The sequence below is a fragment of the Cucurbita maxima genome, unplaced genomic scaffold, assembly GCF_002738345.1.
Source record: "Cucurbita maxima cultivar Rimu unplaced genomic scaffold, Cmax_1.0 Cma_Scf00001, whole genome shotgun sequence".
In the NCBI taxonomy this organism is placed as follows: Eukaryota; Viridiplantae; Streptophyta; class Magnoliopsida; order Cucurbitales; family Cucurbitaceae; genus Cucurbita; species Cucurbita maxima.
Window position 1 is genome coordinate 2,472,047 of NW_019272017.1, and position 15,677 is coordinate 2,487,723.

General features: G+C 35.2%; 2 protein-coding genes across 3 annotated transcripts; one reads left to right on the plus strand and one right to left on the minus strand.

The window, feature by feature from the left end:
* Nucleotides 1–5,314: 5,314 nt before the first annotated feature.
* On the minus strand, nt 5,315–8,848 carry LOC111485972 (PI-PLC X domain-containing protein At5g67130-like). The gene is made up of 8 exons (XM_023132954.1): nt 8,812–8,848; nt 7,582–7,736; nt 7,268–7,405; nt 7,086–7,184; nt 6,666–6,969; nt 6,360–6,583; nt 6,167–6,253; nt 5,315–5,869 (listed from the first exon to the last, which is right to left on the minus strand). Exons 1-8 carry the CDS (start codon nt 8,846–8,848, stop codon nt 5,840–5,842), a joined length of 1,074 nt encoding a protein of 357 aa, XP_022988722.1. The 3' UTR covers nt 5,315–5,839.
* Nucleotides 8,849–10,389: 1,541 nt separating this feature from the next.
* Nucleotides 10,390–15,424, plus strand: LOC111479136 (probable receptor-like protein kinase At1g49730). Of its 2 annotated transcripts, none has more exons than XM_023123634.1 (9): nt 10,390–10,692; nt 11,076–11,627; nt 12,631–12,921; nt 13,046–13,304; nt 13,389–13,441; nt 14,215–14,282; nt 14,392–14,481; nt 14,561–14,645; nt 14,731–15,424. In XM_023123634.1, the coding sequence occupies exons 1-9, from the start codon at nt 10,620–10,622 to the stop codon at nt 15,294–15,296; spliced, it is 2,037 nt and encodes a 678-aa protein (XP_022979402.1). In that variant the 5' UTR covers nt 10,390–10,619; the 3' UTR covers nt 15,297–15,424. The 2 variants fall into 2 exon arrangements, with proteins under 2 accessions (XP_022979402.1, XP_022979411.1); XM_023123643.1 differs by having other exon boundaries at nt 10,391–10,692; nt 12,658–12,921.
* The last annotated feature ends 253 nt before the right edge of the window (nt 15,425–15,677 follow it).

Consider the following 15,677-nt stretch of genomic DNA (forward strand, 5'->3'; position numbering starts at 1 on the left):
GGGAAACAGAGCATTCTTTACAAAAGTGTAAAAACTTATCCCTAGTAGACGCATTTTAAAACTGTGAGATTGACGAACAATATATAATGGGTCAAAGCGATGGGTTTGAATTATTACTAATGGTATCAAAGCTGAACATCGAACGGTGTGCTAGTAAGGACCCTAGACTTAAGGGTAGATTGTGAAATCTTATATTGGTTGTGCTAGTAATGACCCTAAACCTAACGGATGGATTGTGAAATCCTACATTCCTTGTGCCAGCAAAAGCCCTAGACCTAAGGAGTGGATTGTGAGATTCTACATTGGTGGTACCAGCAAGAACCCTAGACCTAAGTGTCAGCAAGAACCCTCGACTTAAGGAGTGGATGGTGAGATCTTACCTTAGTTGAAAATGATAATTAAACATTTCTTGTAAAAGCGTGAAAACCTCTATCTAACAGATAATTTTAAAATTGTAAGACTAACATTGATATGGTAGCCGACAATATTTGTAGCAAAAGAAGGAAGAGAGGGATAAGAAGGTAAATAAAGGAAATATGAGGGGGCTTTGTGGAAAGAAAATAGTTATAGGCAAGTAGGGCAAACCATGATTTTGTTTAGGTGAAGGGAATTGTGTTTGCTATTATTAGAGTGAAAGTAGAGGACAGTCAAAGGTCAAAGAGTGAACAGAATATGTGGGGTCTACCTTTGTCTCACACCGCCTTTAAATTCTTCCATCTTTTATTTTCATTATTATCTATCATTTATCATCATTTTATTTATTTATTTATTTATTTATTTATTTCTTTATTTATTTATTTATTTCTCATGTGGGTAACAATATTATTCAATGCTTGCTTACCACTTCAATTTCTTGGGTCCCTCTCCCCACATAATCAACCACCTTCCTTATCCAACACTACTTACTCCCTTCTTTTCAAAGCTTTTAATCATTCATTTATGAATTTGAGGCGTCCAACAGAATTTAACTCAACTATATACCCATCGATTACAAGACTAGAGGTTGAATTCTCGAACTAAAAGTCTAATAGTTATGTTTTCGATTTTTCTTTCAGGTAAAATTATCGACTTAACTAAAGTTATATCGTGGGTTTTTAATTTCTTAAGTGGGTGATTTATAAAAATGGGATAGGAGGTAACTTACGCTTTAGGGTTTACTTGTGAGTGAAGCATTGTCGAGAATGATAAAGAGGCAGAGTAAAACTTTTGTGATAAAATCTAATCCAATCTTCATAGTATTAGTAATCAAAATCAAATTATTAACGATGAAAATTATATATATATATATATATATATATATATATATATATATATATATATATATATATATATATATATAATTGGGAATAAAGAAAGGAATAGGAAAAAAAAGAGGAAAATGGAGAATTGAAAGGAAAGTGATAAGAAGGAGAAGGCGTGAGGATTTAGTTTGAGAGCGTGAGGCGGCAGGAGCCACGCTTGAGCGTGACCCGGTTGTCTCCGGTCAACCCGGCAGTATTTGGTTCTACAGCTCTTACACTAAAATCCCCACTTCCGCACGTGCTCCTGCTCTTCCCCCAATTTTCGTTCCTCCCCACTTCACACGTGTGCCCCCACTTTATTCCTTCCATTTATTTCTCCCCCTCCCTCCATTTATTTAACTTCTCATCTCCCACCCATTTATGTCTCTCTAATATTCTCTAACTTCAAATATTTTTTTAATGCTACCAAATTGTTTAAATATTTATATATTGTCCTCCGTCTCACGATTTTAAAACACGTCTCTTAAGATTATATTTTTACACTTTTATAAATAATGTTTCGTTTTCCTCTCAAATTAGTGTGAGATCTCACTCTAATAACTCAAGTCAACCCCTAATTGATAGTATTCTCTTTAGACTTTTCTTATTGGACTTCCTCTCAAAGTTTTAAAACCCCGGAGAGGTTTCTACACTTTTATAAATAGTTTCACATTCACTATCCACCCCTCTTTGAAGCCACCGTCCTCGCTGGCATACCACTCAATGTCTGGCTTTACTAGCACATATTGTTCGCTATGACCCGTTATGTATCGCATGATTTTAAAACGCATCTATTAAAAAGAGGTTTCCACACCCTTCGTATATTCTTATACATTCTCTTTCTATCCCCAAAAGCCCTATTCTCATAAACAATTTAATTTTTTAATTTTTTTTAAGGAGAAAAACTTAAAATATTTGTTATTTTAATTACAACCTTAAAAAATTGGTTTCATGTGAATGGCACAAGCGGACACAACTCATTCACATTTAAAAAAATAATTATATTAATCTTTAACATAATCTTTTATGAATTCTTTTTGAGATTCCATTGGTGGCTATTACATTATTATTATTATTATTAATTATTAATTTGAAAATATTATTGATTTATTTTAATATGAAATTTAAAATTAGAACAATCAATTTTCTAGTTAACTTTATCTCTCTGAGTGGTGAGTGCACCTCTTTTGAATAAGCTTCCACTTTTGCACATTAAATAAATTTAATTCAAATAGACCATATAGTGAATAAAAAAATATCCCACTTTTTATATATATATATATATATATATATATATATATATATATTCTGTTAAATTACGTGCAATTCAAATCCTAGACATGAAACGTTAAATTAATTATATTAATATATATATAAAATTATTTATATATATTAATGACTTTTATAATTGGATATCTAGTTTGCTTTCCATTGTCCAAAAAAGATCAATCTTCTAAAGATATTTTCTTAAATAATTTAATTTTAAAAGTTTTTTTTTAAGCGATCGTAAAGGAAGAAATTCTCATTCGACTCTGTGATTCATACTTTCACTTAATAATTTTATTTCAAATCTAATTTATCGACGTTATAAATAATTATTATTCACAAATATCTATAAATTATAATTTAAATTAGGATGATTGAGAAAAAAAAACCCATTAAATTTTTTTAAATGGAAGGAATTATTTTTTAAAACACATAAAAAAGAAAAAAAAAAATTGTTCATTCAAATTTCAATTATTGAAATTGACTTTCCACGTGGGACATCGTATGTGCACCACGTGTACATGTGGTCCCTTGCTAAAGTCCAAATATCTACAAGAAAACAGCTGGAATTTTTCTATTGGCAGTTTGGGTTGTCCACGTCGACTTTTTCCCTTTCATATTATTATTATTATTATTATTATTTGTAAAAAATAAAAATGGAAAAAGGTGGCTTTGGCCTTGCAAAATTATTGATGGCATGCACACATTTAAATATAAATAAATAAATATTTATTTATTTATTTAAAAAAAAGGTGATTTGATTTTTATCATAAAAGAGTTTGGTGGGGCCCTGAGGCGGAAAGACGACACGTCGGCGTCAATTCCTTACAATTAAAAATATATTAAATAATACAAAAAACACACTTTTAAATTATTATAGAAATTATTATAGTTTGACTTGATTTGACAATCTTTGTCATCGCCAAAGTTGGCGGTGACACCTCATCCATTAATTCAATATTTCATAAATTAATATATATATTAATTAATTTATGAATATTTATTAAAACATATGACAAAATGTGTTTTAAATATATTCTATTACAAATTTAAAATTCATAATTATTAGTGGCATGCTTTGTAAATTTAAATTTTAATACAAGGTTAAAATAGTCCTAAAAATAATTCCTCCCTAAGTCACTTTTGAACCTAGTAAAATAAAATAAGATAAAAATATAAAAATTAATTACTATGAGGGAAATAAAATTACATTTTTAGGTTTCTTGAGCTGTGCACTAATTAAAAATTAAGTCAACAATGGAGGGCTAAACACAAATTAATTGGTTTATTTTTTTTTATTTAATCTATTTTTACTTTCACCTACCACTCGTTCGATTTTGTAGCTACGAATAAAGTAAATAATTGACGTGTCGTATTATTTGAAGAAAAGAAAAAATACCAAAAAAAAATTGAATTCACAACTAAAATACCGTGACGTTTTTATTTCTATTTCGGTAAGCAATAAAAAGACTCCGTTATTCTCTATTGTAAATTTTAACTATGAATAAAAATTATAACTTTTACGTTTTTTATTTTTTGAAACGTGCTACTATGAACATAACTTAAAAATATTAAGGCACTGCTTTTACGTTTAATGTCATAAATTCAAATGAAAGTTTTATTCTCGTGGCATTTATCTTTTCCCGTGTGGCATTGACTTAGTTTTGTTCGAGGTTGTTGTCTTGTAGGATTGATCCATATTAACATTATAATTGGTTCAGTTTTAACGGGAATGTTTAGCTATACTAGAGAGTTGTTAGCTAACTTTTGATACTGCTTGATCATATTAGGAATGATATGCATAGGCATCATTATTAATGTTCGGAAATGTTTTTCATAGGGATAAACTTTAGTTCTTGGAGGACTGCAAGACGTTTCGTTTTACAAGATTGACACAAACAAATATCATTGCTAGTATGATACTACATTTGTTTTCTGTTCATATGGTACTTGAACTTACAAGGCGTATGATGGGAGCATTGATAAAGCTATGGAGCAAATTGTTCTAATGTCGAGATCCTAAATAAATATTTATTTGAAATTTGATTCATTTATAATAATAATAACAATAATGAAGAGATCACGATTTTGCTTGATTTGGTTGTCAATTGACCAATTTATTGCTTGGATGGGTGCTGAATTATTTGATGCTTTCATGCATTTTTGATTGTTGAATAAACACCGGAAGAGTAAGTTTGCATAATAGGGTCGATCTCTGTGATGTCCCATATTAGTTGGAGAGGAAAACAAACCACCATTTATAAAGGTGTGGAAACCTTCTCCTACTAGACGCGTTTTAGAGCATTGAGGTGAAACTCGAAAAGAAAGCCCAAAGAAAACAATATCTGCTAGTCAAGCCACGAAACCAATTTAATTGAGTAGCAAATAAAAGAAAAAAATTAATTTATAGAGATTGTAATTTAAAATTAATTTATACGCAAATAATAATAATAATAATAAATAATTTTATGTTATGATTATCTTACGTGGTATTTCGAAAATTGAAGGGAAAAAAAATTATTTGTTGGAGGGAGGAGATGCTATCGTCGCTCTAGATCTGCGCAAGGAATCTAGTGGTTGTTGTGGACGCGGGGAATGTTTGCCGGCGTTCGAAATTTGTGCGATGGAGTAGCTCCTGGCGTTCCAGATCTTCAGAACGGTGTAGTTTCCGGCGACAATGTAGATCATTGCAAGGAGGAGGAAGAGATGGAGAACCAGTCGGCAGGTTCGAACCGCTCAGAATTGCCGAAATCCTGCAAGGTAAGATAGTTATAAATGTTCCTGGTATGCCTCGGCTCGACTATGGCCAGCTTTCCTTTTCGATAGGTTCAAATCCTCTGAGATAAGTTTGAAAACAACCTGAATGGATTGTTAATATGATATATAAGATCATTACAAGAAATAGTACTGAAATATTGATTTCTTGTTCAATCCTGTAAATTGCATGAAAGTAGGATACTCTAAATTCGGGATTCTATAAGTTTCATAAACTGTTCTTGATGGAAAAGAAAAAGTGATTGAAAGATCCCTTAAATTAGGTTACGAACCAAATTCTCTTGTTCGCTGAGATTCCTTACAGCCCTAGTATAAGGAGTTGGGATTTACACACTTTAAAACACAATCAAGTACAATACTGACTTAAATAGAGATGCTACTCATGAAATTCCTGAGTGAGAGGAGAATGACTGCTCATGCTGCAAGTAGTGCGCCTATCAAACCAAACAATTGAGCTCATCTGCAATTTGATTCACCACAACTGTTTCCATTTCTACGGCTGCACCAATCGCCTCAGGTTACTCACAAGCCCCAAATGTCATATTTCCCTGCATCGTTCATTCATCAAAATTTTAGACAGCTTCTGTGCTAAAGAAATAAATTCTTCTCACCCATTCTGGTTATGCAGACCATTTTTTTAGTCATAATTGCCATTGTTTCCATTTTAGATTCAATCTAATCTGTCAGAATCTTGGCTTTTGTTCTTATAGGATATGCAAGAATTGGGTAGATGTTGAAGTAAACAAAGAGTCACTTTCAGCATGTGCTCATAGATTGTGTCAAAGAGATACTCTTACGATGGCAAGAATGAGTTCCTATACTGATTTTCAGTAGTAATGGCTAACCTTGCAATTGGAAATGGTTGGACATCCACAAATAGACTGACCGTTTGATACATCAACGGCTTCTGGAGCTCCTCCCCCGTCACTTCTCTGAGATATACATTCCAAATTGAACTATGTTTAGTCTATATCATTGATAAGTTTCAAAGGAATTTGAAGCAACTGATTTTGTTGGCTTAGTTTTGTGCTTGATTACCTTGTAGAAGTCAACAGCAATGAAGTTAGGCCATCTTTTTCCTGCTGCATTATAGCAAGTGTTCACCATGTTGAGTAATGGTGCTGAGTTGTCCCTGCAAGCTGCAGGGAAATTTGAAGCACTTCTGAAGAAATTTACGATTACGAGTGACCTTGAAGTCGTGTTCATCGGTGTTGATTCTCCTCGGTTTGGGCATGAACCTGCTTTCATTCCTTCATCGCCATCTGTATAAGGATTGAATCTATAAGAAAAACTATTGGATTCAGGAAGCTTTATTCGGTTTGGTGAATTAAGAAATGACCTTACATTGGTTCTCTACCATGTAATTCCATACGTATGCAATTCCTTCAGAGGCTTCTTTTGCCGCTTTGGAAGTAAAAACAAGCAAGCGTTTGTTTTTCTGGATCATGTCACTAACAGTGGGCCAATCTCCACCATTCTTGGGCATACTTGATACTGGGAACCAGAATTGTTGCAGACCAGCAGCAGCAAACACATTAGTCAGTCCGTTTGGCGTCGTGACATAGTCTTCGATGATAATGGTGACGATTTCAGAAGGGTTTGCTCCAAGAAATGCTTGGAACTCTTTCAGAACATCAATGGCTGGTTGCTGGGCATTCAAAGTTTTGCATGAACTTGTTCAAGATATCATAAACAAGGAGAAAGAATGGCATATTGAGGCAATATTCAGAACACAGAATGGCAGTCTACAAATTGGACACTTACGAAAGCTGTAAAGTCGTGACATTGGCCTTCGAATGAGTGACATAACCATATATCATTTCGAAAGTCATACGTATCAAGCATAAATCCTCTTACTCCATTCTGCAAAATGAAAAGGTTTCGTTGTATAGAGGTTTAGAAGTTATGAATAATCAATAAGCAGAAACGGAAAGGCAGTAACGGACATTGAGCTGGCTAGTAATGGAGCCCTGTTGATTGGTAGGAGCAAGAATCGGAGTCCCAGTTTCAGACTTCGCCCCTAATATGGCGAATGAATTGTGGGTCGTCAACCATGTGTACTTATTAAATGGAAGATCATTCACCTGCTCCAAAAGTTAAAAAATAACCCACAATTCCAAAACCAAGGAATCATTATAGCTACCTACGTTTAAGAATGAAAAGCTGTGATAAGCTTTGATATCGTGTTAAGAATGAGAAACATAAGTTGGATAAAAGTCTTTAGAACGTGTTATCAGAGCTTTTCATTTTTAACACAGACCTTTGAAATTGGACTGATTGGCTGGATTCGAGTGCAACGCGGCCGGATATTGCCGTTGGCAATGCAAGTCTGGCAATGCAAGCCGGCGTCGCAGTTACCATTATAAAGACACGTCCCACCCTCCTGCAAAAACAGAGAAACCCAAACAATTGCAGCTGAAAATCCCAGAGTCTCGAAAAAAGGAAAAGAAACGAAATGGGTGTTCGAACCTTGCGAGCTGAAGAAGAGTGGAAGAGAAAGAGAAAGAGAAACAGAGTCGCCGCCAGAAGTAATCTCCGGGAGAAATCAGGACGAGCCATTTGGTGGAGGCGAGCCAGGGGCCGGTGTTTGGAGCGATGGAAGGCGAGTTCCTGTAAACAGAGGACGCTGAGGCTGCGATGTAATGGACTCAATATGGCGCGCAGAGGCTTACAGGTATTTACTCCACTCGCTGTCACGCCTTACCTGCAATTTTTTTTTAATAAAGAAATTTATTTATCGTAGTATTTTTTTAAAAAATTGAAAAATACTTCCTTATTTAATTTTCTTTTTAAAAATAATTCCTTAAATAAAATGTTTCCTTGTTGAGTGGTAGTGCCAACTAATAATATTGAACTTCTTAACACACTAAAATTCTATATATATATATATATATATATATATATTTAATGCCGGTAGTTAAGTTTTTTGTTTTTTTAATAAATTATTTATAGTGCGTTTGATAATTATTTGATTTTTTTTTTTTAATTATGATAAGTTTCTCCTACTTTGTTTATAACAGTTTTCATATATATTAAAGAAATATTTAATTTTTGAGTTAAATTCAAAAAATGAAAATAAGCATTTCAATAACTTTTTGAGTTTTTAAATGGTTTGGATTTTAAAAACATTCGGTGCATTTAGTCTAAAAAGATATGGCCATAGAAAAGAACAGAAAAAAGTTATTAAAAACAATATATTTCATGTCCGAAAATGAAACTAAAAGAGTTTCCTTGGAAGAAATATTAATTGTTATCCGTAAGCAAACGGCACTCTGTTTATGAATTATTGGAGTTTGTCTATTGTTTGTTAGATTATTGTTTTTTAAATTATTGAAATGATAATTAGTATTTTATTTATTAATTTCTTTACCTAATTCTACTTAAGTTTATTTTTTATATACATTTTTTTTTTCATTTAACAAATATTCGAATATCTTACTATGTTTATGATTTGGATTAAGATTCATAATTTAGATTCGGCAGCTAATACCCCTGTCATTCCCGTGCAACATGGTAAGAGCACCCATTTCTTGCTAGTACTTATTTCTCGCTTTTAGGAGTCAAGATTATCCTCGTCGACCAATCTGAGTTATTGGATTGGAGTTATTGGGAAAGATTTCTGTTTCTAGCTAAGTTATAGTTGATGGGCCTTAAGTAGAAATTCTGTTAATTGGCTTTGTAAGTTCGGCTTTTTGTTTACTGGGCCTCATAAGTTTGGGCCATTCACTCAGACGATTTAAACATTTTTAAAAAAATATTACAAAAATATTAGATATTACGAGGTCCAAGAATGCATATAAATTTGTCGATTAATACATCTATACAAGAAATCTAATAATTTTCTGTCAATTTGATTTTACTTGTTCTATCTCTAATTATAAATCAATATAAAGTTGTTAGGATGCTCTAGTGGAACAGAATAAGATTTAAGAGACTGAGGAGCGAAGTTTATGTTTTAGTTTGATATTTGGTTTACTCTCGCCAAGACAAGATTTTAAATATTGTTTGTTTTAATTGCTATGTATCGCTATCAGTCTCACGATTTTAAAATGCTTCTATTAGAGTGAGGTTTCCACACCATTATTAGGAATACTTTGTTCCCCTCTTCAATCGATGTGAGATCTCACAATCTACCCCGCTGACACATCGTTTGGTGTCTGGCTCTGATACTATTTGTAATAGTTCAAGTCCACTGTTAGTAGATTTTATCTAGTTTAGCCCGTTACATATTACTTTTTAAAACGTGTGTACTAATTTAAAGTTTCTATACCCTTCTTTAGCATATACTTAGTTGCTCACACCTGAATTATTAACCTAATTAGTTTTTGTATCCCAGAGTGGTTAAGGTTTAGGCAAATTTTTAAAATTTTAAATTTCAAATTGGAGAAAGAACAAGATTGTGGTAATGTTGTTGAATAATGAGGAGAGAGAGAGAAAAGAGGAAAGGGATATACAAAGTTGGTTCTTTTTCTCTCTTGTCTTACATCATCAAACTATTTTTGACCCATTTGATTTGTCTGTGTGCTGCATACTCTGTTCCTCAATTATTCTATCTTCTTCTTCTCAGGTGTTTATGTTTTGAGCTTCTAACTTCAACATCAAGCATTAACCAATAATTTGACGCAATAATTAATAATGATGAACTTAATAATTAACAGTAGCCTTTTTGAAGAGATTCTTCGGATAAGATTTTAAGAATTCTAGATTTTCCTTTACATTCATGAGTGTAAAAAAGAAAAGAAAAGAAGAAAAAGAACTTTAGGATAATTTGTCTTTATCTACTTTTCTCTTGGAATGTTTAAGATTCTAATTATTCTAAATCTGGGTTTTAAACTACAGTTTCATACGATTATTAAAGCCACTAATTGAATGTAAAGTTTCAATAATTGAATATGAAACCGAAATAATGTCTACAGTTTCGTATTTTGCTAATAAATGCACTCAGAAGATTGTTTGGTTGGCGTTTTTTTGGCGTCATTGTTCTTAAATTGGCGACTTTTGAAGTTAACAATCATAAATTGAACAAACTATGATGAATTTGGTACTCAACGCAGTCTTTTTGACTCAACTTTGCTTCTCTAATCTTGTTTTTGCTATACCCAAATTTTGGTTTCCATTTTTTTTCTTTTGCTTTTTATAATTGTTAGTGGCATTTGCCCACGCGCTTGAACCATTGCTTAGTTCCTCACTCTCTCCCCTTTTAAAGCTTCTTAAAAATGTGCTAAAACGGCCGCCGTTCCTTGGCGCCATTGGCTTCTTCGCTAGCTCCGACGACGACAAAGAATCTCTGCCTTCACCATGGCGGCAATCGCAGTGAGTAGAGCTTTGTTTCTAATGGGGTTTCTTCTGTTTCTTCAAGAAACAATGGCGGGTTAGTCTCTTTGTCGCATTTGATTGAATATTCAAACGAAACTCGTCTCTGTCTCTGTTGATTGATCTTCCATTTTCTCTATGATTTCTTTTCTGGAGTTTATTTCTCTGATCTAGTGGGAGTTTTTGGTGGAAATGGTGTTTGTGGAAATGGGTTTTTAGTCTTCTTAGAACACTATGAACAGCGATAAAATGATTCAGGGTTAAATGGGTAGGTCTCGTTTTGCTTCTTAAATGCGCCACTGTCTTTGCTGGAGCCTGAGCTTGATTTGGTTCTCTTGTTGATCTTTGTGTTAAGATGAACATATTTCAGGATTTTTCAGGAGCAAATGTTATGTTCAAATGGTTGGATTATAATTCCTTAATGTTCTGAAACTTTCACAGATTGTCCCTTGAACTTGAGTGGATCAAACTTTACTTTAGCTGCTTCTATTTGTTCTAACCCCAATGAAAGAGGGAAATGCTGCCGCTATATCAATGCATTTGTTGCAGTTTCTGTTGCTCAGCTTGCTAATGTGACTGGTGAACTAGGAGTTTCTTCAAACTTGTCTAACATTTGCCTGCAATCATTGTTTGAAACTATGGAACTGTATGGAGTTCCTAGAAATGCCACTGGTTTCTGTGGGGTTGGGACAAAGATTACAGTGAATTACACGTGTAGAGGTCGAGAAACTGTCGAACAAATGCTGGAATCTCCAAGTTTCTCAAATGTTAGTGACAATTGTGAATTGCCTCTCTTGGAGGAAAGTGTTTGCAGGAAGTGTATCAATGCTGGGATTTTGTATCTACGTAATCTGATTGGAAGAGAAGACAATATAACGTTAAATACTTGTCGCGACGCGACGTTTGTTGCACTTGCTAGCCATCTTGATACTGCTTCAGTCGTTGATCTTGCAACATGCTTCTTTGGAGTTCAAGGTCTTGACAAGCCTCCAGGTATGGATGTACAAAAAATGCAAATGGGAAATTGGATTAGTTTCTTTTTGTAGAGCCTCATAGGCAAGGGTCAAACTTCTTCGTTTGCACAGCTAGGTGTTTCTTTTTGCTATTTCTTACGATCTGTGAGATCCCACATTGATTGGAGAGGGGAACGAAATATTCCGTATAAGGGTGTAGAAACCTCTCCATAGAAGACGCGTTTTAAAACCTTGAGAGGTTGCTCGAAAGGGAAAGCCCAAAGAGGACAATATCTGCTAGTGGTGGGCTTGGACCATTACGAATGATATCAGAGCCAAGCACCAAATGGTGTGCCTACGGGGACACTGGCCTCCAAGAGGGGTGAATTGTGAGATCCGACATTGGTTGGAAAGGGGAACGAAACATTCCTTATAAGGGTGTGTGGAAACCTCCCCCTAGAAGGTGCGATTTAAAACCTTGAGGGGAAGCACGGAAGGGAAAACCCAAAGAGTACAATATCTACTAGCGGTGGGTTTCAACCATTACAAATGGTATCAGAGCCAGACATTGAATGATGAGCCAGTAGGGACGCTAGGCCCCAAAAAAGGTGGATTGTGAGATCCCACGTTGGTTGGAGAGGGGAACGAAACATTCCTTATAAGTGTGTGCCTCCAAAAGGGGTGGATTGTGAGATCCCACATTGGTTGGAGAGGGGAATGAAACATTCCTTACAAAGGTGTAGAAACCTCTCCCTAGCAGACACGTTTTAAAATCTTGAGGGGAAGCCCGGGAGGGAAAGTTCAAAGAGGACTGTATCTGTTAGCATTAGGCTTGGGCCATTACACTATCATTTGCACAATGTATGTTATTCTATGCCATCTGCTAATGTTATGGGGATACGATTGTGCACCAGTTAGTTCTAAAGTTTATGTAAGCATATATTTTTAGCAACCTCTGAAGATGGAATGAATAATTATTTTTTCTCAAGTTCCTCTTCTCCAACTTAGATTATAGAGTGATTTAAACTTCATGCTCTCTTCAGCTCCATCCCCTTCTTTTGCTCCCCCAGATATTGCCCCAAGTCCATCAGCTGCTGCAAGTCCGGGGCCAACGATACCAGGTGTTTCCGACGATAAAAGTCATAAACGTCATTCCTACCATCTAACATTAGTGGCGGGTATTGGCATTGCGGTGACCGTGTCTTCCATATTGATTCTGGTCGTCTTGATCGTGCTGATTCGAAGGAAAAACAGAGAGCTAAAGGATTCTGATATGGCAGATGGAAAATCATCGAAATTCTTGCCTTCTCGTCCCATCAAAAAGTATCAGGAAGGTGGGGTGATTTGTCTGCAGTTCTATAGGTTTTTCAAGTTCTTTGCTTATACATGTTCAAATAATCTTCCTGTTCTTTCTCTTTTGTATTTTATGCCCTTTGTTGCACTTGACATCTCGTGCAGGACCTTCTACGTTTAAAAAGTTCAGCTATAAAGAGATCAAGAAGGCAACAGATGGATTTAGTACAACAATTGGACAAGGAGGATATGGAACGGTTTATAAAGCTCAATTCAGTGATGACTTAGTGGTAGCTGTGAAGAGGATGAACAAAGTCTCCGAGCAGGGGGAGGATGAATTTGGTCGAGAAATCGAGCTGCTCGCAAGATTACATCACAGACACCTGGTTGCTTTAAGAGGCTTTTGTGTTGATAAGCATGAACGGTAATTCACGAAGTGTAACTTTTTTCCGGGCGTTTAAGATCATGTGCCAACAACATGAAATGCTACTTGTTTTTTCCTTGGCAGGTTTCTTGTGTACGAGTATATGACTAATGGAAGCTTGAAGGATCATCTTCATGGTATGTTAGTTTCTTCATTTCACTCAAGCCCACTTCTTGCTAATATTGTCTACTTTAGCCTGTTACGTATCGCAGTGAACTTCACGGTTTTAAAACGTGTCTACTAGGAAGAGGTTTCTACACCGTTATAAGGAATGTTTCGTTCTCCTCTCCAACCAATATGAGATCTTGTAGTCCACCCTCTTAGGAGCCCAACATCCTCGCTGACACACTCCTCGGTGTCTGGTTCTGATATCATTTGTAACAACTCAAGCTCACCGCTAGTAGATATTGTCTGCTTTAACCTGTTATATATCGTCATCAACCTCACAGTTTTAAAACACGTATGCTAGGGAGAGGTTTTCACACCCTTATAAGGACCATATTTGCTAGAGAAACTCTTCATTTATAAGGGTGTGGAAACCTCTCCCTAGCAGATGCGTTTTAAAATCGTAAAGTTGACGGTGATATGTAATGGGCTAAAGCGGACAATATCTGCTAGCAGTGGGCTTGGGCTGTTACACTTTTCCCCCCTTATACTTCACTAACTTTTGGATTCGAGTGTATTGATACTTATATGCTCCCCGGCTCCCCGGCCATTTTTTGTTTCAAAGTGTTGGAAAGAAGCGGTGGAAACTTAAAACATTTAGAAGCTCTTACAGAGAAATTTTGGGTTAATATGATTTTTATAGCCCTTTATGCTCAGTCAAGTTTTTGGGTTAAATGAAAGAGCTTCTTTTTATCATCTTCCCTTGAATCAGTGTATAAGTAAACGCATTCTTACGCTCGTGCAGGTCCTGGCAAGACACCTCTAAGTTGGCAGACGAGAATACAAATTGCCATCGACGTCGCCAATGCTCTGGTAGTGTGCTGATACTCTTGTTCCCATCAAGAGCTAATGAACTACTAGCTTAACCATCAAAAGCTGTCTTTTTGCAACTTTTTTAGTGACTTGAACTTGTCCTCTGCAGGAGTACCTTCATTATTATTGTGATCCCCCATTATGCCATAGAGACATTAAGTCCAGCAACATTTTGCTGGATGAGAACTTTGTTGCTAAGGTAACTTGGCAAGTTCATTTGGTAACAAACTGCAGACACAAATGCCCTTAACTTCTTGTTATTCTGTTTCTTCTTTCAGATTGCAGATTTCGGCCTTGCGCATGCTTCAGAGGGCGGTTCTATTTTCTTTGAACCCGTAAACACCGACATCTGTGGAACGCCAGGTTTGGAAGAAGATGAGTTCTTCAACTTATGTTTGAATATCGTCGATTCTTATGCTAGCAATATCTCAATGCTAATGAATTTCAGGTTATATGGATCCCGAGTATGTTATCACGCAAGAGCTTACCGAGAAAAGTGATATATACAGCTATGGCGTGCTGCTCCTGGAAATAGTTACGGGCAGGCGTGCTATACAAGATGGTAAGAATTTAGTAGAATGGTCTCAGGTGTACATGGTTCCAGATTCAAGGATATCGGAACTAGTAGATCCAAGGATCAAGAGTTGTTTCGACTTAGAACAACTCCACACAGTCGTGTCAATTGTGAGATGGTGCACCGAGGGAGAAGGCAGGGTAAGGCCGTCAATTAAACAGGTGCTTCGAGTATTGTACGAGAGTTCGGACCCGGTGCATCAAGAGCTGGTGGAAGCTGTTGATGAAGAAGAAGAATATGGAGGGAGTGAAGGAAGGCAGAGCATGAGCAGCAGGAGAAAAGGGCATAGAAGTGATGTGATTTTTCACAGTGGAGAAGGAAGGTATCTTGCATCTTCATCAAGCACAACAAAGTCATATTGTAGTAGAAGCTTTTTGCTTGAAACCGGTTCACCACAATCTCCTCCCAATATTTTCTCTGTCACAGATCAATTGTTTTAGAAAACAAAAATTTAAAAGAGAACAGAGAGATTGGAACTTCTTTCATTTCCACATTGATGGTTTGTGCCAAACCAAAATTCTTGAAAGGATTGAAATATTTAGTATTATGTTAGCCTATTCAAAGATCATGTACAGGTAGCTAACCTGCTAGATTCAATTTAGTCTATATTTACAAAATTTAAACACAAATTATCAAAATTCTTTAATATAAATTTATAGTTTAATTTCAAGAAATTTAGTAATTAAAATATCATGATAAACTATCATTAAAAAAATGAAAATAAATATCATTTTTAAAATTTTTAGAACCCATGATTTATTATTTCATCTGTCTATAAATAATGAGTTATATTATTTATATTTACAAAATATGTAACTCTA

Coding starts and splice junctions, on each gene's coding strand:
- LOC111485972 (XM_023132954.1), bottom strand. CDS start 8,848: ATGGGTGCTCTTACCATGTTGCACGGGAATGACAGGG. Junction 6,254..6,359: donor TTGCTGTTGACTTCTACAAG/GTAATCAAGCAC, acceptor TGTATATCTCAG/AGAAGTGACGGGGGAGGAGC. Junction 5,870..6,166: donor CAACCATTTCCAATTGCAAG/GTTAGCCATTAC, acceptor TGAACGATGCAG/GGAAATATGACATTTGGGGC.
- LOC111479136 (XM_023123634.1), top strand. CDS start 10,620: ATGGCGGCAATCGCAGTGAGTAGAGCTTTGTTTCTAATGGGGTTTCTT. Junction 13,305..13,388: donor TGTGTTGATAAGCATGAACG/GTAATTCACGAA, acceptor TTTCCTTGGCAG/GTTTCTTGTGTACGAGTATA. Junction 14,646..14,730: donor CGACATCTGTGGAACGCCAG/GTTTGGAAGAAG, acceptor AATGAATTTCAG/GTTATATGGATCCCGAGTAT.